Source organism: Mus pahari, chromosome X (genome assembly GCF_900095145.1).
Source record: "Mus pahari chromosome X, PAHARI_EIJ_v1.1, whole genome shotgun sequence".
Lineage (NCBI taxonomy): Eukaryota > Metazoa > Chordata > Mammalia > Rodentia > Muridae > Mus > Mus pahari.
In genome coordinates this window covers 120,651,376-120,674,847 of record NC_034613.1, presented here as the reverse complement: position 1 = coordinate 120,674,847, position 23,472 = coordinate 120,651,376, and the positions used below count along the sequence as shown (strand labels likewise).

Below are 23,472 nucleotides of genomic sequence, written 5' to 3'. Positions count from 1 at the left end.
CAGGGTCAAGTAGTGGGAGTGGGTGGGTAGGGGAGCCGGGGGGGGGTATAGGGAACTTTTGGGATAGCATTTGAAATGTAAATATAATAATAATAATAATAATAATAATAATAATAAAAGGAAAAATACAATATGAGGAAACTAAGGTAGCTTGGGAAAGGAATCATTTAGAGACTAGAAACTTGACCTCTTTGGATAGCTGAACCAATACCCACATAAACTTTTGCTATCAGCATGTTTCCCTAATGCCTAACTAGCCATTTCTGGTTTTTCAGTATTCTCCTACTGATGGCTTTATAAAATTTTAGGACATTTTTATTAACCCTTTTCTCAGCTGAACTTACTTAAGTTACTGTTGTCTTGGCAAGTTTGGAGCTTATTGCAGAGATTTTGTACATATTGTAGCATAACAGTTCTATTTCCCAGAGATTTTTTTTAAAATATAAACTTGCATTTTAAAAAGATTTCCCTAAGCTATTGTTCTCAGCAGATGTATGTTTTCATTGCTGGAGGTGGATGCTGTCATACTCTGTCCCTGATTTCTGGCATTACGTAATATTTGGTTTTCTGGTCCATAAATTCTAGTATTGTTTTGTGATTTTTCTTCTTCTCCAATCTCTTTTAGTCCTACTCTTAACCCAAACACACACACACACACACACACACACACACACACACACACAATCTGAAAAATGAAAAATGAAGAAATAATATTGTTTGGTTTATGAAGACCAAATTATCTGTTATCAAATTTTTGAGTAACATCAGACAAGCAACTTCATCCTCTCCATATTTCTATTTATCTACACATGATATGTTCTTACATAAAATTAACAGATAGCTCACTAGTCTCACAACCTTTAAGACCCTAAGAACTGTCTTTTGGCCTCTAGACATGTGTGCTCTGTGACTCCAGTACACTGAAGAAACCATGTTCCATGTAACGTGGAGGGAAAGGGCATTGATAATTTTCAGGCCGATAGCCTGGGGTTCAAATATGTTATACTTGATTACTAACAAGCCATTTAATACCATAAAATTCAGTGTCCCAAATTGTAGAATAAGACCAATAATAAGAATACCTTCAAGGAGTTCTGTAAAGAATAAATAAGACAGGAGACATCAATTATCTTAAAAGATGCTATTTTGGGGGTGGGGTGGGGAGATCCTATGGGCAGAGGGTTTGCTTCTGGCTTTGGTCATTGCTCTACTTGTTTTGCCCCTCTCCCTGTCTTCACATTAGTGGAAGTGGGTGTTTAAGCAGGGAGCCAGGATTCCACAAAAATATTCTTGGATAAGCTCCAAAACCTCAGGGTAGTCCTGGAGCTTCTTTGCATACTCTTTGATTTGGAAGCTTGCCTGTGCCTATAACACTTCAGTCTTCTTTTGCAAGGATTGGTTTGGGCATTGCAGAGAGACTTCAGATCCACCCAAATCTCTCCATAATCCTGGCATCCACAAAGTTTCTCTGGAATTTAATGTGCTGTCCCAGTGACTTGTAGATCTCAAGAGAAACAGTTAAATGGCTATGGGTTGAGTCCTCAAGTTTGAGTTCTAACAGTATGAACCTTAGGAATTCTAAGTGCTCAAAGGTTAGGAATTTCTGTTAATGAAACTGTTTGATCATTTACTTTGCAACTATTCTACAAGACAATTAGTGCCTAGTGTTTTAGAAAAGGTGACTTGGTTTTTATTTTTGGTTAACTATTCTGTGAAATATAAGGAGAAACCCATCTTTTTTATCCAAAACGGTGGTATAGGAAGGATATAGTAAATAAAACAATGAGTGATAGGGTTTATTCTTGCCTTTTTTTTTTTCTCTTCAGAAATCAGAGGTTCGACCAACCAGCCTTATTATGTGAAAGTTTGGGTTAGTTGATTGTCAATTGATGCAACTTGGGCTTTGCAGTATTTTTTTCCTACTTGCTTCATTAAGGATTTTTTTTGAACCATATATGTACAACCTGCTTGGAGAATTTTAATTATATATGCTTATTTTATATGGCATTTTCATTATTATTAAGGAAGGAATTATATGATTATTTGTCTAAATATTTTTTTCTAAATGAATTAGAGGAAAAGACAGGCCAAAAAATATAATTGAAAGGAAGAGAGGAAAAACACAATAAGAAAAACGTTTACTAGACAAGTGGGGAGAAAAAATAAAGGGAGGTGATACAGAATCAGCAGAGATGGTCCTGTGGTGATTAGCATAGAGTTATGATCATTCTCTTCTAAGATTTGTGATCCTTGACAACCTACCAATTTGCCTATAAATGGGGACATCCTTGGGATGGTAGTCTACTTAGAAAAACACCTTGGCAGAAAAAAAAATTATGCTTCAGAAATATAGATTTCTCACAGCAACCAAGATGCCCCTGGCTTAAAATCAAAGTTGTAAAACCTCTGGGGTTTTATAGTAGTTGTTGGATTGTGGAGCATAGGGAGAAGACTCTGAACACATGTACGCTAGATGGAAAAGACAGTGGCTTGCCTAATGTCAAAAATCAGGCTCAAAATAATAAACAGCACCCTCAGATGACCATGCAGATGTTTGCTTGCTTTGAAGTAAAAAAATCCACTTGTTGCCAAAGATGGAGCTGCCTAGTGGTGAGTACACAGAATGCCTGAATGACAGACAGCTCAGTATGGTGTTCACTTTGAATCTGGAGCTTGCCTAGGGTACATATGTAAGGAAACCATATAGAAAAGTGGGTAGCTGGGCATGGTGGCACACGCCTTTAATCTGAGCACTGGGGAGGCAGAGGCAGGTGAATTTCTGAGTTCAAGGCCAGCCTGGTCTACAAAGTGAGTTCCAGGACAGCCAGGTCTATACAGAGAAACCCTGTCTCAGGAAAAAAAAAAGAAGAAGAAGAAAAGTGGGTAAAAAATGGTGACAATGGTGAGAACTGAGACTATTTTTGAGCTGAAATGATTGCTTATATTCTACTGACCAATGGATGTTTTTAGAAAAAAATGTCTATTAAATGGTTAAGAATTTTTATATTTTCAATAAGGGCAAAGGCACAGAGGAGACCTTCTGGCTTGTTGGAAAAAAGGGTTTCACCAAACCTCTTCCTGTACCCCCACCAGTGGGCAAAGATGGGTAAGTGGAATTCATTCTTAATCACTGGATCCCTTTTCCTATGCTCCACTTTGGCATATTCCCTTTATACCTATTTTGGTGTCTCCTGCCCCTGCAGGCAAGTGGGCCATGGCTTGCAACCAGCAGAGATTGCAGCATTCCAAAGGAGAAAAGCAGAGAGGCAGTTGGTGCGAAACAAGCCATAAGGTATGGCCAGAGGGGAAACAGATTTCCCAAGCTGGGACTCCCTTTGACATGTGTGCCAGTCTTAGACTTTACTTTTTTGGCAGAAGGTAGCATAGCTGATTAACTTCCAAGCTGTGCTGAGTTGGGTAAAAACCTTATTGTGGAGATGCCTGTTGCAGAGTGAATTATACTTGAGGGATATTGGCTTCCATGGCCTGAGAGAGTCCTTTGTCTTCTACATTGATAGCATGGTTGAACGCTAACAACTATGGCCTTTTTATCCAATTATCAGGCAGGTGCATTTGTCTCTCATTCTTAAGCACCCGGGCCATGTGGTCAGTGCAGGTCTCTAGAGATTTACATCTATCTAGGCAATACAGCAATAGCCTCCTTTTCGTGGAGCTATATTGACTGGGATACTTATGTCATTTCCTCTGGAGGCACTGCTTGATCTTTTCCATGGGCAGAATTGCTAAGCAAAATAAGACTATCTGTTCAACAGCTTGAATTCAGATTAAGTCTCATTCTTGTTAGGATGAGATGAGTTTATAGGAGCAACAGCAAAATCATTATGACGGCAAAATTATATCTGATGGATCCATTGCTTTCTTATATTGTTTTCAATATCTTTTCTTTTTACAGTTTTTTTCTATGTGTTTATGCACGCACATGTATACAGGTACACATACACACATGTGGAGGCCAGCGATTTATGGTTGATTTTGGCTGTCTTCAGTTGTTCTTCACTTTCTATTTTCTGACAGGGTCTCTCTCTGAACCTCAAGCTTGCCAATTCCGCACTTGAAAATTTCCTGTCTCTGTTTTCCCAGCATTGTGTTTAGAGGTGCAAATTACCACACTCAGCTTATCATCTAAGTAATGGGGATCTGAACTCAGATCCTCCCACTTGAATGACAAGTACTTTATTGACAAAGTTATCTCCCTCACTCCTTCTTTTCTGTATATGAATTTCTTATTCTCTTTCTTTTATGGGAAGAAACTTTGCCCCTAAAGCCTACTGCCTTCTCCACATGTCTTCAGGAAATCACAAAAATTTAAAGATATCCGAAGATTCTAAGGAAAACATTAATCTCTGTATGTTCCTGATCTCTTGCTTTCTAGCATGTTCTAGAATAATACAATTATAGTAAAATCCACAAAAGGCACCACATACCACCTATTCTCATGCTAGCATTTAGAGTGTGTCAACTCCCTGGGTTTCTGTCAAAAGAAAACCACAGTATATCTTCATTTTTGCAACAATCACAAGTACTATGTACTAGTCAAAAACATTCGGTTTCACAAGCATCTGATCTTGACCTTTCAGTACCACCTCCTGATTCTCAACCACCTGGGGTCTGGCTTTGTTCTTTCCTGCTGACCAACATAAGTATATAAGCAGCTGGGACACACAGTCATCCAACTTCTGCAACATTCTTTCCTATGGGTTGAGAAACAAGGATACCACCAGTCACTGATTAAGTCTCTCTTGTCTCCCTTTCTCTTTTCTGCCCCCTCACCTTCCCCCTTTCCCCCTTCACACTGCAAGAAAGAGTTTGGAAACTCTTGAAAGACTTTACCCCTGAAAGAGTGCTGCAGACATTGAAGGCTTCATAGAAGAACCTGTCTATTCTTAAAAATGTGTTGGATTTTGCAGCAGAACATAATGCAGATGACTCACCCCCATTGGCTGTGTGTTTAGTAGTGCTGTCTGGTCTTAGATGTTGCTTAGGCTGTATACAAAATTTGCTCATCGGGGCCCTTGGCAGGTAGCCAGGACTGTGACTATATGAAACATTGAAACAACAGGCCCAGGAGGGGATCCAACCTATGATCCAAGCTTTATTTGCATTTGTGCTTTAACTATAATGTTAATTGAACATTCTGACCTGTGAAATTCACAAAACATCTCTAGAAAGGACAGCACCTTTGAAAAATTTTGGAAGGCTTCAAGTATCCCCAGGTACCACATTTATTTCTCATCAAATGCCTTATATTAACACCACCCAATGAGATCACTTACTCCCCGATGTTTGCACATTTCTGTGAATTTACATGTTGATTCTTATCAGAAGAAACCCAATGTACAAAAGACCCACAACACCTATGAATCTTCTGACCTGCTGCCAACATCACCTGTACTATGGAGGGAAAACGAACTTTTATTAAGCCTTGTGTGACCAGTCACTAAAGAATGAAAGACGTTATGAAAGAGACTGCTTTGGGAGACTGGTTCCAGGACCTGCCTGACAGGCAGGGCCATATTGTTGATTCAGTAGCTTTCATCTTGCAGCCCTAAATATTCATACCTTCCCAAACCAGCTTCTCATTTTACCTCCTTACAATTTCTGAGTTTTTCCAACTGTGGTGAATTTGAGACGGACAAGCCACTTCTTTTACTCCTGGATATGCCTTTTGCAGAGTAAAGAGAAATTAGTTGCCCATATCTATCATAATAGAGGTGAAATGAACTCTATATTTAGGAGGACCTGCCAGCTTCATTTTGATTGGGAGAGGAAAATTGAGGAAGTTGGCAATTTTGAAGGACAGAGTCACAGGGCAAACATGAATCTTTGGGAGATGGGTGAAATGAGTATAGGGGTAAGAAAATCACTTTAGACTCTACCTTTTAAACTTTTTCCTTTGCTTTGCTTTCCTTTGAGAGAAAGTCTTCTTATCATTTGCTTTCAGCAGGAGAATTAGATTGGAGCTCCATGTGCGTTAAATTAGCTTTTTCAGACTGGATAGAAAGCTAAGCAGTGTTTGTGTTTGTGTGTGTGTGTGTGTGTGTGTGTGTGTGTGTGTGTGTGTGTGTGTGTGACAGTGTCTATAGAGGAAATCATTCAAATGATCCATTAGCAAGTTAAAAACTACCTGTATATTCGTCTTCTTCCTTTGTCCAATATTTGTGAAAAGTAAATCCTGTATTCATGCCAATCTGACAAATATAATTATGTTTATTCATTCAAGGATTCAGGAAAGTTTAATAATTGACTACTTGTTCATAGGACAAAGGGTAGGTGATGGATAGAATTGGTCATATTAAAATCCTGTGGAAGGGGCTAGATATAGAAAGTATGCTTACTGTTTTCTCTTTCTCCTAACTAGATGGAAAGAACTCCAGCATTTGAATCTCCTCTTGGCAAAGCAACATTGAAGCTCATTACAGATCATGATATTCTTCTACCTGAGCAAGATACTAGCGAATGATTATTCCTCTGAGGTGGCCTAATCTCCAGAGAAAAGTCAAGCCCAATGCCAGTGTATGGAGTCTCCTGGGAAGGAACTTTGCCCATAGGTTTTTTTTTTTTTTCATTTCCAAGTTTTCACTAAAACCAAACCAAACAAAAGCAAAGGGAAAACCCCTAAACTATTGGAATGCAAACTGAAATGAATGTCAACACCCAGGAAAGGTGTCCAAAGTGGCATGGTCAACTTGGATGAAGAAAAGAGGGCTCTCTTTTCATAAAAAGTGGGTACTACGTTGTTTTCCTTTTAATTTTATTTGAATTTCTAGAAAGTTTTTAGTGCACATGACTGATAAATCAGATGCCACGAGATTAGCTCCAGGGAAAGGGACAGCTGACTTCTAGTCTATGTTTATAATGCTATGACATTAGGTGACTGGAAAACAGAGACAAGGGACAGGAGGTGAAGAGCCCAGGTAGCTATGTTACCTGGATAACTGAAGGCTTCGAAGAAATTTCTTTTCTTACAGCTTATTGTTCAAAATATTTCAAAATTGTTATCTTTTTTCTTATCTCCGTGCAGAGAATCTAGACAATATAATTAAATTGTCCTTGCTAGGTGAGACTCTTCCTGGGCCTCAGGGACATACAGTGAACATGACAGAATAAATGTAAGGGACACTGTCAGCGTAAAAGACAAAGAAGTCACAGAAGCAAGGGAGCGATTTCTTTGAAGTCTTATATTTCCCCTTCCTTCGGACTGCTCTGTTTTCAGCCTCCTATTCATTTCCTAAGAGAGACTCCTTTCAATGTGTTATGATTTTACAATTTCAGTTTTCAAGGTTGTATTTTCAAGAGGCTATTGGCAGTGGCTTGCCATAGTCACATGGACTAAAGCAGTAAGGCTTAAGGCATAGGCATTTTCAAAATGGTTAAGCAAGCTTTTCTTCCCTTTTATTATAAAAATAATCTCTTTATTAAAACCTAACCCAAACATGTAAGCCAGTAAAGAAGTTAATTCTTTTAGAACAACTCCTTTTAAAGGAAGAAATGCCTAAGGTATAATTTGATACCTTTGTCAACTGTTTGATTTTTCCATAACCAACTTACCCCAAATCTGAGTTTGGAGTTAGAGCCAACCCCAACTGTTCTTTTTCTCTCCAGTGCTGAATCAAAATGCCCTGCATTGCTAGCTATCACAGCCTCAGGCAGTTGACTTACTATGCAGGGGGATGCAGTAAGGCTGATGTTGACTTCGTTTCCTTCTGATGAGTTTCTTGTTCTTTGTCTGGATGTTCTAGTGAAGAAGGAGACACAGACATGTTATCACCTCTTTCTGTCAGTCAAGAGCTGAGCTTTTAAGACTTTCCTTCTAGAGTAAGAGATGATGCGAAGCAGTGTTTCTCTTTCAGAAGAGGTAACACAGTTCTCTACTATGAAAATGGATGGAGCATTGGAGGCAAAGGATGGGCACTAGTTCTAAGTCATCCATAGAATGCTGGGTACAGCGTTCTATGGATCAGGGGCATCCCAGACATATCCCATTCTGTGCTTCCCCACGTGTAGGCCTTCAAGTCAATTGCTGTCTAACCGAGTGGTTCTCAACCTGTGGATCACAACCTCTTTGGCAAAGCCAGTAAACCTTTCACAGGGGTTCCCTAAGATGATTGGAAAACAGATATTTACATTATGACTGATAACGGTAGCAACATTACAGTTATGAAGTAGCAACAAAACTAGTTTCATGGTTGGAGTCACCACAACATAAGAAGCTATATTAAAGGGTTGTAGTATTAAGAAGGTTGAACATCACTGGTCTGGCCAAAATCTTTCAGCAGACAGCAAGCCCTAATGAGAGTGCTCCCTTGCTGTCTGCCTGACCCTCCTCCCTATTTCCTTTCTTTCCCTTTAGCTGTTCAGTATGTCGACAAAATTTACCTTTCTAGCCTGTTTTCTTTCTCACACCTTGCTTTCCTTGATTTAATCACAAGTGAGTTCCGAGGTAAAGCTGTTACATTCATCTTGGTTTCTTTTGCATAAATGCCTTTACCATTAACCAAAATAAGCTTTCTTCTATTTGCCTTGGTGTTTATTAACTATATGAGAAGAAGGCACACATTCCCGATTCTCATTTGATTGACTTAGTGAGGTAGAGTCTGATTCCTATATACAATTGATTATCAGTCTATTGCTTGCTAACACAGTGGGTGGAGCTGGTAGGGACCTGAGTGTTTTTTTTTTCAAAGCACTGTTCTTGTTTGTTTGTTTGTTTTGGTTTTTTGTTGGTGGGGGGTTTTTCTTTTAGATATTTTTCTTTTTATTTATTCCTCTCTCATATATTAAACCCTGACTGCAGTTTTCCCTTCTTCCGCTCCACCCAGTCTCTCCCTCCCTCACCTCTTATTTCCCCTGGCCCTATCATTCCAACTTTGCCTCCCCTCAGAAAAGTACAGTTCTTTCAGAGACATCAACCAAATACAACATAACAAGCTACAATAGACCAGGCATATATATTCTCACACTAAAGCTGGATGAGTCAACCCAGTTGCATGAAAAGCAGGCAAAAGGATCAGAGACAGCCCCCAACTCCACTACTAGGAATCCCACAAACTACTGTGCTACACAACCGTAACATATACACAGAGGACCTAGGTCAGACCCATACAGATTCCCTGATCTCTGGGAGCCCACCTGAGTCTCAAGTCAGTTACACTGTTTTTTTTTTAATGGCTTACATTTCCTGTACAGGATAAAATATTCAGAAAACGAAGGATTTTCCAATAGAGATTTAAGTTAGTTTTATTCTAACCATTTTATCTTTTTGCTTTCTGGTGATTTGTCTCTTTTCAAAATGGATTACTGCAAAAGGAAGCAAAATGCTAATGAAGTACAAGTTAACTTTTGTTTATTTGAAGTTTTACTGTATAGTGTAGACCATGGCTTATTGCAATGATCATCCATTGAGGATTACATAGATTTTTTTTCCTCTCTAGATCACAATAACAGTATATGGTCCTTGTATAGAATGGAGAAAACATAGAAAACCACAAGTGAAGTTAGAATCGCTCAACATCACTTTATGCTAGTTTGTGATTCCCATTTGGGTTGGCACGATAGATTATGACATGTTATAATATCATCTATTCAGCCTAAATCAGCTGATTCTCAAACTAAACTGTTTGTGTTTATTTTCTTGTCAGTGATGTTTCTAATATTTTGATGGTACAAGCCAATTCTTATATACTGTTGGCAGATTTCAGTGATCCGTTTGCTCTTTATCTCTCTTGGCATAGCAGAGCAGACAGAGATAACTGATAACTACCTCGTCTAAGCTCATAACTTGACTACACGAAGTTACTCCATCAAGATGCATTAGTCTAAGGACTCCCATGACTGCCTTGTCTTACACTTAGAATTATTATACAAACAACTTGATTAGTGTGACTCTTGTCTCATCATATCAATTGGGTTGTCCTCAATCCAAATGGAATCAGCTTGCAAAGAGTAGGAAGTGGCACACAGCCAAGCAGCTAGGTGCTTACATCTATGTGATAATCCGGCAATAGGATATAACTTAAACATGCAGTTGAATCAAGCTGGTATTATTAAGCTGAAAGAGCAAAGTAGTTGAACCATTTACATTAACTTCTTCAGGCAACCATGGGTGGTCTAATTAAGAATATGTCCCACTTGATTGATTGTTATATCATTAAAATAATGGATTCTGGCATGGGGTGTAGCTTAGATAGTAGAGTGCTCACCTAGCTCACCTAGCACCAACATGACCCAGTATGCCAGTCAGGTGTGGTGGTACATGACTGTAATCCTAGCCCTAAGGAGGTGGAGGTAAGAGAAGTTCAAGGTCATCATCATCTACTTAGTGAGTTTGAGACCAAGCTGTGTGATACATGAGAGCTTTACAAAAAAAAAAATGTAAAATGAAGTAATAGAGTCTGCACAATAAAATTTGTTGTCTTCTTGTCTCATATCTTCTTGCCAGGTCAAGATAGTTGATAGATACAGCACAGGCATAGACATAAACACGCTTTTATAAAACATTTATGTCAGTTAGTTGTACTTTGTTTGGTTTTCTGCTTGAGTGGTTTGTAGAAACCCTGACATCTTCCTTATTTTTCTTTTTGGATTTGCTATAAGCTAAACAATAATGAATTGCATTCAAAAGAAAGACCCAGAGGAGAAGTAATCACTAATCTGTATACTGATGTTGGCTTCCTATAAATTAGACTGGTTAGAAATGTCCCTAAGTATTTTCAAAAGTGTTTAATCCCAATTAAAATTGCATATGTAATCAGACTTGGTAGGGCCTTTGGAGGTGTCAAGCCCATCATACAACAGAGGAAATCAATGGAGTTCAGGAAGGAGAAGCCATCTCCCTGAATTCACCATTTAGTTAGCAGAAAATTAGCAAAGATATTATCTAGGACAACCAATATTCGAGGCTACATGATAGAGATCCTAAGGACAGTATTTCCAATTTTATATATAGACATGAGCTTGACAGGAACACTTTACCCTGGGATGGGTGACACCATCACAAGTCAGCAAGAAAGAAAAGATAGAGAAGTCCTGGAAAATAAATTGCCTTTTACCACACACATGGATTCTCATGCAAGGCAATGCAATTACTAAGTTGATTTGACATAAATGGACACAAAATAAATCTCCAGTTCTGCCTCATCCTATGGGTTCACTCACAGGTTATGGTACATGATTCATGTCTGACTGAGTTAGTCTCCGAAATTCCTGAGGTAATGGCTGGACATCTGCAGATGTCAAGAACAGTTTCAATGTGTCTATCATCCAAAGGGAGGCTACAGTTTTGAATGAGGGAAGACAGAGGAAAACTAAGCCTTCATGCTTTAAAGTAAGATTAAAAGCTGAGTATGATTACTACTTGTAAACAACACTTTTATCCATCAGAGCCATGAAAGGGGCCGAGTTACAGCTACAGTCGAGTACCCGGTAAGGTCATGTTGCCAATATAGAGGCTTTGCTCCTGTGCTCACTGACGCCAGCAGCTGCAGAGGTGATTGGGCCCAGATTGGAACTAGCCTCAGATGAACTCTTCATGACCACATTTCCCAGGATTATAAATCAAAGGAAAAGCAATTGTTGTAAGTCACATTGGCAATAAAAAGAAACAACTTAGAGCACTGCCTGTTGGAACTTGTTTCTTTATCAGTGACAGTATTTTAATTTAGTCTTTGGTGTGGTTTAGAATCAAGAGCGGCTTGTTCTTTTAGGCATCTCTTGATCTAGGAGCCATCTAGACACGGAGGAAGAATGTTTTCTAATATGTAGGACCTCTTCGATCAGATTTGGATTGGTTTAGTCACTTGCTTCGAGGACAAACATTCGTGTGAATCATCTCCATTTATGCCTATAATTTGAAAGTGCAGCACTCCTTTAATGATTTTTCAGGGATAGTAATCCAAAAGCTTGTTACAGGATGGTTGTGATCCTGCAGGGAGTTTCCCTACTCTGTGTGTATCTTTTTCTGCATTTCAGTGTATCTGGGGGGAGGGGCTAGAGTACTGATCTTAGAATTCTACTTTAAAAACTTGAGTGTTTGTTTTTGTTGATTCCTTGGCTTTCACTTAGCTTTCCTTACCCTGCCTTCCAAGTTTTTTCTCTAGCCCAGACCTATTGCTTCCTCTAACCTGGTCCTGTATTTGATTTTACTCCTTTGTTTGTGCTGTTCCTACAAGTCATTCTCTGTCTCCTTGCCTCCACATGTCCAAATTCCACCCATCCTTCAAGGAAAGTCTACTTAAATATCAATTCCTCTAGCAAGCTCTTTTTATTTCTTCTAAACATGTATCTTTATTTCTGAACTCATAATAATTTTATCTGTACATCTTTAGTGGTTATGACCTCTTAACTTCTTGTACAAGTGTTTGGACAATTGTCATCCTTGTATTATACTTTGATTTAGAGAAACAAATAAAAGTTACACACTTCTTGAGGGCTAGAACTTTGTATTTCATACAATGCCTGATATATTTAAGGGGCACGCAGTATGTATTTTACTGTATGAAATAAATGGGTCCTTCTATGTGTCTCTCTATATGTCTATTCTCTGTGAAGTTTTCCCTTTTGACTTAATATTTTCTTGTATTTCCATCCACGTGTCTGTATTGCCTTCCTTTTACCATCATTACATGCATATAAACTTCATGCTTATTATTTAAAAACAAACTCTATTGTGTGTATTGCATTTATTGGAAGTTAAATTTGCAAAGCAGGGTACTGTTTTCATATTCTCCACATAAAATTCAAAGTAGCTAAATTAGGTTACATATTTATTATGTTGTAATCTGTTACCTATTTTTTCCCTAATGACTATTTGATGGTGAAACATTTGCCATTCATGTACTGAAAAGAATATGCTCATTGGTTAGCATAGCTTTCAATTTGTTTTGTGTGTCTGCAGAAGAATTTGTGTAAAATTATAAAATTTAGGGTTAAAAACAGTAAGAGCTTCTTAGTAGTCAAGAGCTGTCTAAAACTGAGTGTTTGAGCTTTAGAGATAGAGCTTTCTCTTCTCTACCAGGATAACAGAGGGTAAATAATCAAGTGGTGAGAAATAATATTTCAGGTATTATGTGAGTATATCTTTCTACTGAGAAACCTTGGGTGTATTCCCTTGGATACTTTCCTAGAACACTGTAAACAGTGTTCACATATTAAGATCCCACCAAAACAGCTTAGTTCAGACACATAAACAAAGGAGGAAGAGGAGGAGGAGGAGGAGGAGGAGAAGGAGGAGGAGGAGAAAAGATCTTAAGAAATAGTACTAGAAACCTCAGACAGAACTGGTGAGAAAATATTGTATTTGATCACTAAATTTCACCTTTAGTTACTTAAAAGCTAAAGAAATAAGTGAAAAAAAACAGAACTCCTTCCCCAGTGGGTTGTGTAGTTTCCTACTGAAACTACTGAACCAGAAGAGACCACCTCCAGTAGTTAGACAGGGGCCCCAGTGGAGGGATGGGGACACCAATCCACCTTCAAAATATTTTCACTTAAAATTGCTCATTTAAAAGAAATGCCAGGAAAAAAAATGCAGTAGAGACTGAAGGAATGGCTTGCCAGTGACCAGCCCAACTTGGGATCCCTCCCATGGGTGGCCATCAATCCCTGACACTACTACTGATGCAGTGTTGTGCTTGCAGACAGGAGCCTAGCATGGCTGTCTTCTGAGAGGCTCTAATAGCAGTTGACTGAAACAGATACAGATACTCATAGCCAAGCATTTGATGGAGGGGAGGTTGGGGACCACCTATGAAAGAATTAGGGGAAGGATTAAAGGAACTGAAGAGGGGTGCCAACCCTATAGGAAGTGTCAACTAACCTGAACCCCTGGAAGCTCCCAGAGACTAAGTCACCAATCAAAGAGCACACATGGGCTGGTCCAAGCCATAGGGACATATGTAGCAGAGGACTGCCTTGTTTGGTCTCAGTGGGAGAGGATATGCTTAACCCTATCGAGACTTGATACCCTAGGGACAGGGGAAGGAAGAAGGGGGGAGCACCCTCTCAGAGGCAAAGGGGAGGGAAGATGGGGCAAAGAACTCTGAGAGGGTGGACTGGGAGGGATAACATTTGGATGTAAATAAAGAAAAGAAAAGAAGAAAAAATCAAATCAATGCAAATTTAAAGTAAACAAATAAATAAAATGAGAAGATGCAACTCCTTCCCCAGAGTGTTGCATACTTTCCTACTGAGTAAAATGACACAGGTGTGCTTCTCTGTGGAGTCAGATCTTTTTCCTGCTGCTTAATTTAATGTGGAATTGGTCATGTGACTCTATATAATTGATATTTTTAATGAAAGTGTTGTTTTACAAAATTCATAGACACAATTATTTTATTCTTCAATCCATTTTTACAGTCCAGTCTTCATCCCCCTCCTGGTCTGCCTTCCCCCAACCGCTCTCCATCCCATAAGTCCTCTTCCCCATCTCTGTCTACAAGAGGATACCCCTACCCTCCCACCCCCACCCCACCAGACCTCCCCACACCCTGGAGCCTCAAGTTTCTCAAGGGTTAGGTGCATCTTCTCTCACTGAGGCCAGACCAGGCAGTCCTCTCCTGTTTATGTGTTGGGGGCCTCATATCAGCTGGTGTGTGCTACCCGGTTGCTGGCTTAGTGTCTGAGAGATCGATGGGGTCCAGGTCAATTGAGATTGCTGGTCTTCCCTTGGGGCTGCCCTCCTCCTCAGCTTCTTCCAGCTTTCCCCCAATTCAACCACTGGGGTCCCTGGCTTCTTGTCCAATGGTTGGGTGTAAATATCTGCATCTGACTCAGCAACAGCTTGTTGGGCCTCTCAGAGGGCAGCCATGCTAGGCTCCTGTCTGTAAGCACACCATAGCATCACTAATAGTGTCAGGCCTTGGGCCCTACCCTTGAGCTGGATCCCAATTTGGGCCTGTCGCTGGACCCCCTTTCCCTCAGACTTTTCTCCTGTTTTGTACCTGCAGTTCTTTCAGACAGAAACAATTCTGAACTAGAGTTTTCAACTGTGGGATGACTACCCCATCCATCCACTTGATGGCCTGTCTTTCTACTGGAGTTGGGCTCTACAAATTCCTTCTCCCCACTGTAGAGGACTTCATCCAAGTCCTGAGAGTCTCTCACCTCCCGGGTCTCTGGTGCATTCTGGAGGGTCCCCCTAACTCTTACCTCTTGAGGTTGCCTGCTTCCATTCTTTCTGCTGGTCCTCAAGGCTTCAGTCCTTCCCCCTCCCATACCTGATCATGTTTCTCCCTGTCCTCTCTCCCACCCAGGTCCCTCCCTCCCTCTGCCCCCCATGATTGCTTTCTTCTCCCTCCCAAGTGGTAATGAAGCATCCTCACTTGGGTCCTTCAGCTTGTTGACCTTTTTGAGTTCTGTGGATGTATCTTGGGTATTCTGTACTTTTTTTGCTAACACCCACTTATTAGTGAGTACATACCATGCATGTNCTTTTGGGTCTGAGTTACCTCACTCAGGATGATATTTTCTAGTTCCATCCATTTGCCTGTAAAACTCATGATGTCCTTGTTCTTAATAGTTAAGTTATATTCAATTGTGTAAATGAACCACATTTTCTGTATCCATTCTTATGTTGTGGGACATCTGGGTTGTTTCCAGATTCTGTCTATCACAAATAAGGCCACTATGAAGATAGTGGAACAAATGCCCCTCTGGCATGGTGGAGTATCTTTCGGGTATATGCGCAAGACTGGTATAGCTCTATCTTTAGGTAGAACTGTTTCTAGTTTTCCATGGAACCTCCAGATTTATTTTCAGAGTGGTTGTATCAGTTTGCAATCCCACCAGAAATGAAAGAGTGTTCCTCTCTCTCTACATCCTTGCCAGCATGTGCCTAGACATAATTTTGAATGGGAAATCTATTTCTTCTTTCAAAAGACAGAAAGGGTATAGAAATCACATGTTAAGTCAATATGAATGATCTCTTCATCACCCTCCAAGAAAGCAAAATTATTTGAGTTTAGATAAGTCACTTCCCATTCATCTATAATAGTATAATCTTATTTAAGGACACCTAGAATAGCCAGTTAACATGACCTCTATCTACTTGCAAGTATCTTCTAAATCAAGTTATCCTTTAGGTGACAAACTTGTAGTCAAATTCTGTGCAGGTTAACTCAAGGAGCTCTGAGATTAAGAGTCAAGTATTGGGCTGGAGAGATGACTCAGCTGTTAAAGGCTAGGCTCACAACCAAAAATATAAGAGTCAAATATTTGTGATCTCTGACAATTATTTGTTGGCAAAAGACAATAAAAATACATATGTTAATTTTACATCATAGGATCGTAGAGCAATCTCACAGAGTTTCCATGAGGATGTACGAAGGGAAAATTGATTCCAAAGCATTATGGGAGAAGTTACAATTTTTAACCAAATGTCAGAGATGAGGAATAGTGCTATTGCCACCAGACTGCTAAGGCCCCAGGGAGGGCTTTGGTGCTTAGCTACTGGGAAAAGCCAATTTGTCAGGTCTGTTATGAAATGTCATTGCATATCTACAGGGCCAAGGCACAAAACCTAAGAGAAAGATGACCTTATGAAATTATTGAAACTTTTATGAGTTGAGGACTTCCATGACTAGTGTAAGAGTGTCTAGTAATTGAAAATAATTACAGCATAATTCAAAATAATGTATTAATCAAAGGCTACACTGTACTTAAGAATAGCTCACTAGAGCTACAATTCTTTTCATGCTTTTGTTTTGTTTTGTTTTGTTTAAGACAGGGTTTCTCTGTGTAACAGCCATGGTTGTCCTGGAACTCACTATGTAGACCAGATTGGCCTTAAACTCACAGAAATCTGTCTGCCTCTGCTTCATGAAGGCTGGGATTAAAGCTGTGCTCCACCAATGCCTGGTGTTTCTTGCTTTAAAAAAAGTCCAGTTCCACAGGTTTCAGGTGTCTCTCCTCCTTTAATATAATAACACTCCATAATCTATCTTAGATATCCACACAGATAATTCACTCTTCTCAATATTCTCCTTTCCCCCAAAACATTGTCTTATGTCATTGTCATAGATTGTAATGTAGTCCCTTTCCCCTTTCCTCTTCCCTCTCATGTATTCTTGCTGCTTCTTCTGGATTCTATAGCACCATATACTACTCTTCAGTATTGATGGCAATTCTGGCTAAGAGACAAACAATTATATTGAAATCACTGAAAGGATGTGAGGATAACACCTGTATTTTCTCATTTGTGGTTCTAAAATGTGAGCTGTTGAGTATAAGAAATACAACTTCTTTATAACCTAGAAAAGGGAAAGTGTATGTCTCCAAGTGTGTTGGTGTCTTCACAGACTAACACTCACTTCAGTGCTTACCAGAACTGTATTCTTTCATGTAGCTTCTGGGGCACTGAATCCAGATAAGGTATGATTCTAGGTATGATGAGTAATAGTTGGCATAAACACAACAATGAAAATAACTCAGTGACTAATAGCAATATTGGGACAATGTATCAACTGCTTGGCAATGGCTCTGTAAGTATTAAGAAATCAGGTCAAGCACAATAGCTGATGACAATGATAGACATCATTGTTATGTACCCAAATGCCCACTGACTGACCTTCAAATATTTTGGTTTTGTTCCTTGTTCCTTTTTAAGGTTTCAACAAATACGTTTGTAGAATTTCAACCAAGGAAGGGTCTTACATGTCTGTGACTTCATATTTTTAAGTTCATAGACTAGGGAAATAATTATCAAGAAAATAACTTCTCTGATTTTGCTCAGCTGGTAATTGGCAGGGCTTGGACTAGAATTTCATTTTCTTCTGTTTCAGGTATGTAGTATCTATTAAATTCAAACTCTGTTAGCAAGGAAGCCACTATTGAAACCATATTATGCCCTTAATTCTGTAAAGTCTGCACTTCTATTCAATATAGTATAACCCCTTTCCATTATGAGGCCAATAAATTATTGGTGATTAATTGCATCTTTTGTGTAGCACTGTCTTTTCTTTTTTATTGATTATTTTCTTTATTTACATTTCAAATGTTGTCCTTTCTAACCTCTCCTGTGATGTCGCATAATCTCCTTTTGTCGTTAGTGTCAATTTTTGGACAAACTCAGTTGACTAGTTATATCACATCAGTAGAAAAGAAGGACCACAAATTTTCATTTAGTCGATGGTTTAAGAATTTCCTTACATATACTTTCTAAATGGACTTAGTCTTTAGACTTTACAGTGATATATCACACTTAAGTGAATAACATATTTATTCACCTTTTTTCTCTTCCATAAGAGAGAAACTTGGAATTACTAATCTATAGATCAGTCTGTGGTCTCATATTAAGCAGATATTTTTCAGGTACTTTAGTCCAAGTTTTACTGACTATAAAAATTTACAACTATGATGACTATCAATTGAAAAATTACCAGATCATCTATCTTGTCAGATTCATTCCTTACAAGATCAGATGAGATAAGATGTGTTGGGATGGTATAGCTGTAGACTCAGATGAACTTCATAAAATTCTATTTCTTCATATTAAGTAATCAAAATTCCCTATGCTATTAATAGTAGTGAATGGGAATTTACTGTATTGCTAGACTCTTTGCGGCAATGTCCTCTGTCTTTGGAAGAAGAAATTGAAGGTATTCCAAGAGAACAATAGGCAATGGAAACACTGTTCAGTGAGTGGACCTGCAGTCCTGAGTGGTCTCAAATCCCTCTGCTCAGTGACATAGAGATACGCTTAGCTTCCAGATAGATGGTAGGATGATTTGTTTATCTATTGACTTAAAAATTAGAAAATTTATCTTCTCAAAAAATTAAGAGCTTAAAAGTTTCAAAATCAAGGTGTTGGCTCCTTCAGATGCCCCCAGGGAAAGATCGTTCCCTGTGCCTTAGCTTCCGGAGGGACATAGAAACCTCTAGTGTCCAAAAGGATTAGTTAATGTATTGAATGCTAATCAGTGGAACAGTCAATCAACAGAAAACCAGAACACCATCCTTATAACTAACTTCAACAAAGTTTCCTCTACATTCTGCCCAAAGTGTTACTCATTAGAGCAACTCCTTTGGTAAGTCCTCCAGCTGTGAAACCAGAAGAGCATTATGCTGCCTGAAAAATCCTTGCTATGGATTTAGGAAATTTTCTAGTGTTTGATTTTAAATCACAGTGTCAAAGAGGTAGTAACAAAAGGGCAAGTGTTGGATTTCTTTTGTGACTTTCACTCTGGTCAATCACAAGAGAAACCAAACCAGATAAACTATCTGCCAAGTGCAGTTTGTTTGCTGTAGGGGTGTTGAAATGATCTGGATTGTCTATGGGAAACCAAGCAACTGCGGAATTTCTAAATATTTATTTCATTTTAGCTCATCATTTCAGGAAACACATTAACCGTGGCTGTCAATTCCAAGCACTATTAATTTTCAGAAGAGTCAATAAGTGTCACTTTCAAACCAGAAAACTACTAAATCTGTTGCTTTTCACAGAAAATCATCAGTCTCATCACCATCGTTACCATTGTTGTTGTCCTTCTCCTTATCATCATGATTGTATGATGCAATATCTAGAAGACAATTTGTTGCAAAATGTGCTGTTGCAGTTAGTTAGATGGATGGTATTTTAGGCTTTCTGTTGATTGACTGTTCCACTGATTAACATTCAATACATTAACTAATCCTTTTGCCTAACAGAAACTATATACGTGTGATATCTTCTGATTGACACATTGCTACAGGAGACTGTGATCTCTTATGAATGCCAAATTGCAAACGAAGAAACTGAGGCTCATAGTAGCTAAGCAAATTGTTCAAGGCTATAAAAGTGATGTAGGGCAAGTAAAATCAAAGGCAGATTCATCTTCATCCTGAATCCCATCTCATTCACCTATACTCACATGATGTGACTATTGCCTAGGGGGACTAACATAACCTGTTCACTGCAGATGCTGTAATGGTATAGGAATATTTATAATTCTGAAATCTATAAATTTGTTGTCCACCTGAGAGAACAGTTTCCTATCTCTGAAGCTTGGTCCAGTAGATGCCTGATGGCTGTGTCAGCTACTGAAGAAAAGAAAGACCTGGGACAAGCATATGCAGCAACCCGACTGTGCATTCTCTGTGCTTTGTGTACCTGGTAGGTAGAAATGAGTTTTCTCATATCTTGAAATGAAATAAGTAAAAGGAAACTGCTTTACCTCGTTAATGTTTACTTTATGTTTCAACCTCTTAAAGTAGTTTTGTTTTTAAAATACTTGACAGTATAACTAATACTAGACAGAAAATACTAGACAGAAAAACTGTCTACCAAATCAGGGTTAGTTTGATTTTTGTTTTTTGTTTGTTTGTTTGTTTTTGTTTTTCGAGACAGGGTTTCTCTGTGTAGCCTTGGCTATCCTGGAACTCACTCTGTAGACCAGGCTGGCCTGGAACTCAGAAATCTGCCTGCCTCTGCCTCCCAAGTGTTGTTGTGCGCCACCACTGCCTGGCTCCAAATCAGGTGTTTGTGGGTTTTTTTTTTTTTTAACTGTCATATTGCTGACACCATCTATGATTCAAGAAGGGTTTACCTCTGCTTTAGAAAGGGTTTCTAATGAACACTGAACACTGGAATTTGACAGGAACCAAACACTAGGGCTTGACACACTCATTTGCAGAAACTTCAGACCAATTGAAGCAAAATATTCTCACTGAATATTTTGTGAACATTTTTCATTGTGGCCTCAATGAATGTGCACTGTTGTTGAGATTTCCCCTTAGTATGGCACATTGATTCAAACTGATGCCAGTTAGTGAATCCAAACTAACATAGGGCTTCTCGAAATTATCTCAATATTGAACATGAATTAAATTGAGATGCACAAAGTCTTTTGAAATTCAGTCCTTGATTGATGATTTTGCTCTGGTCACAAATGTAGAGCTTTCCTGTTTGGAGAGCCTGCCTCTGCCTTGATGCAGTGATTCAATCCCTCCCATGTTCTGAAAATCTCTGGATCATTCAAGCCATATGCCCACCTACGTTATATGAGATCATGAACATTAAACAAAGATGAAATTACTATTTTTCCTTTTAAAATATATAGACTATATGTAGATATAGAAAATGAATTTTGGCTTCATTGCTATTTTTCTCAAATGCATTATACGCATCCCTGCCTCTGTTTATATATATGCAGTTCCTCTGGCTCCATATTATTTTAATAATTATTTTCTTGCAGGTCTTTGCTCAAGTGTCATCTAAATGATGGATACTTTCTTTAATTACTTAGCAAGAAAAGCGCTTCCCATGCATTTTGTTTCTTTTTATGGTGCCCAAATGACACTTGAACAATGATATCTTTATGTTTAGTAGTTTATTGATTGTCCCCTCACACCGGAACATAAGCTGTCTGGGAACAAATGTTATATTGCTTACTGTCCTATCTTCAGTTCTTACAATAATCTCTGTTATGTGGGAGGCACTCAATCAATATTTAGGGAAAAAAAGACTGGAAACTCTCACATGAAACAAAATAGCATATGGTTGACAGAATGCAACTTTGGGAGCCAGAATATCTCAGTTTCACTGTAAGACCTGCCATTAACTTGCTGGGGTTTAGGATAAATTATCTTACTTCTCTGGGGTAAGTTTCTTTGCTGGTCAAGTGAGAACATTTGCTCCTTCTTTACCTGACTCTGGGGAACTTTGTAAGGTCCAGAAGAAATAACCTATGAGGAAATCTTCGGAAAAGCAGCAGTAGGTTTGTGTTTCCCACCAGCCTGTTGAGATCAGTTGTTCTCCGAGAAACCCTTCTCCCTGGCTTAGACCATTTAAACATCCTGTCTTCTCATCTTCCTAAACTGAGATAAGTTCCAGGAGACCAGTAACAAATGTGCTTCTAGTTAACACGCCTGGCCAGTCTCAATCTCTTGGTAGAAGGTACCCAAAGCTCAGGAGCAAATATAGCTAAAGCCAAAATCTTAGCTGATTATTTCTTGCCAAAATTTTCACTATTCTTGAGATTAAACTGCACATTTGAGACAGGAAGTTAGACAAAAGACCCATTCAGATAACTCACAAATGACATTAGAAGCCTCATACCTCCTCAATCAGTATCTCAAGTGGCCCAAGATCATTATACCCAAGGAAGCAAGGAAGTGATATCTTTCTTGGCATCCTACTGGAGCCTCTACAGGCTTCTTACACATTGAACAAGTCATCAGAAATCATAAGATATTTCATTGTCCTGGCAGATGTCCACAAGCCCCAACCCCAAATTCAATACTGTGGAACAACAAACTATTGATTAGTATCTGAAGGAAACATATATGAATAGTGTTCAGTTTGTACATACAAAAATTCTAATTCAAAGACTCTATCACTTGGGCATGCCTGTAGTGATTACAGGCTGGCATGGTTACTTTAATGTGTATGAAAACCAATCTACTTTACCACTAGATTTCAAACCAATAGATTGCACAGCCATTGGCTAATGCCCCAAGTATGACTGTCTACTCCACGCTGCAAAAAGTAGACTGAGATTCAAAGGTGTTGGAGTAGTAGCAAAAGATGTAGCTGCCTTGTGAATAAAGAGGATATAAAGGAACCAATGGAATGCTCTGTTACTTAGGACCTATGGACCTAAGATCATTTGAGTAGGTTATGTGAGTGAAATGGAAGCAAGAAATGGACTTCTCCATTGTCTCTACTCAGAACCCACTCCATTGAAACCATACTGTGACCACTGAGTACTTTAATCGGTTGTCGCTAGGAGGGGTGACGGTGAAGCAGTCATGGTAAAAGCAAGCATTTTAGTGATTCCAGAAGTCAACTGTAAGTCCTAGCTCCTTGAAACACCTGGACCGACTTGCATCAGGCCAGCCACACCAGCATTTAAGTCAGGAGTTTAAGAGCTTCAGATGCTTTTGTTTGCCTTACTTCTTGCTCCCACTGCAATCAGTTCAAACAGGCACTAGGTCTACATTCAGATGGTAATTTATCTTAAATATTTGAAGTTAAGAAAAGCATGCATACTTATTGACAAATTTTAATAAATACATGTATGAAATATATATATATATATATATATATATATATATATATATATATATAAAATAAAAATCTATGATCCCTAGTACTGGTTCCAGGTGTGCGGTTTGAATGAGGATGATTACCTAGGCTCATATGTTTGACTACTTATTCCGTCTTGATAGACTGTTGGGAGGAACTAAGAGGTGTAGCCTTGTTGGAAGAGATGTGTAACTGTAGGTGGACTTTGAAATTTCAAAAGACTGGTGTGGTTTCTGTGTGCCCCTTTTTTACCTCCTGACGATATGCACTCTAGACTGTTCCTGCCACTAACTCTCCAAAATGACAAGTCTATTTATATTATTTTATATAAGTTTCCTTAGTCGTGGAGTTTTATTTACAACAATAGAAATTAAGACACAAGGAGTTAAAGTGTTTTCTGTAGATTTGGTGTTCATAGTCAGAATTTTCTATGTACTTCACATTCAGGGAATTAA

General features: G+C 38.8%; 1 protein-coding gene across 1 annotated transcript in view; it reads left to right on the top strand.

Annotated features, from left to right (window-relative positions):
• The window catches only part of Gucy2f (guanylate cyclase 2F, retinal), a 98,931-nt gene extending 86,258 nt beyond the window's left edge, over positions 1 to 12,673 (top strand). The window contains exons 18-20 of the mRNA XM_021188296.1: positions 3,018 to 3,106; positions 3,204 to 3,292; positions 6,380 to 12,673. Coding sequence (XP_021043955.1) covers positions 3,018 to 3,106; positions 3,204 to 3,291 — 177 coding nt within the window. The 3' untranslated portion in view covers position 3,292; positions 6,380 to 12,673. The remainder of the gene's footprint in view (positions 1 to 3,017; positions 3,107 to 3,203; positions 3,293 to 6,379) is intronic.
• The last annotated feature ends 10,799 nt before the right edge of the window (positions 12,674 to 23,472 follow it).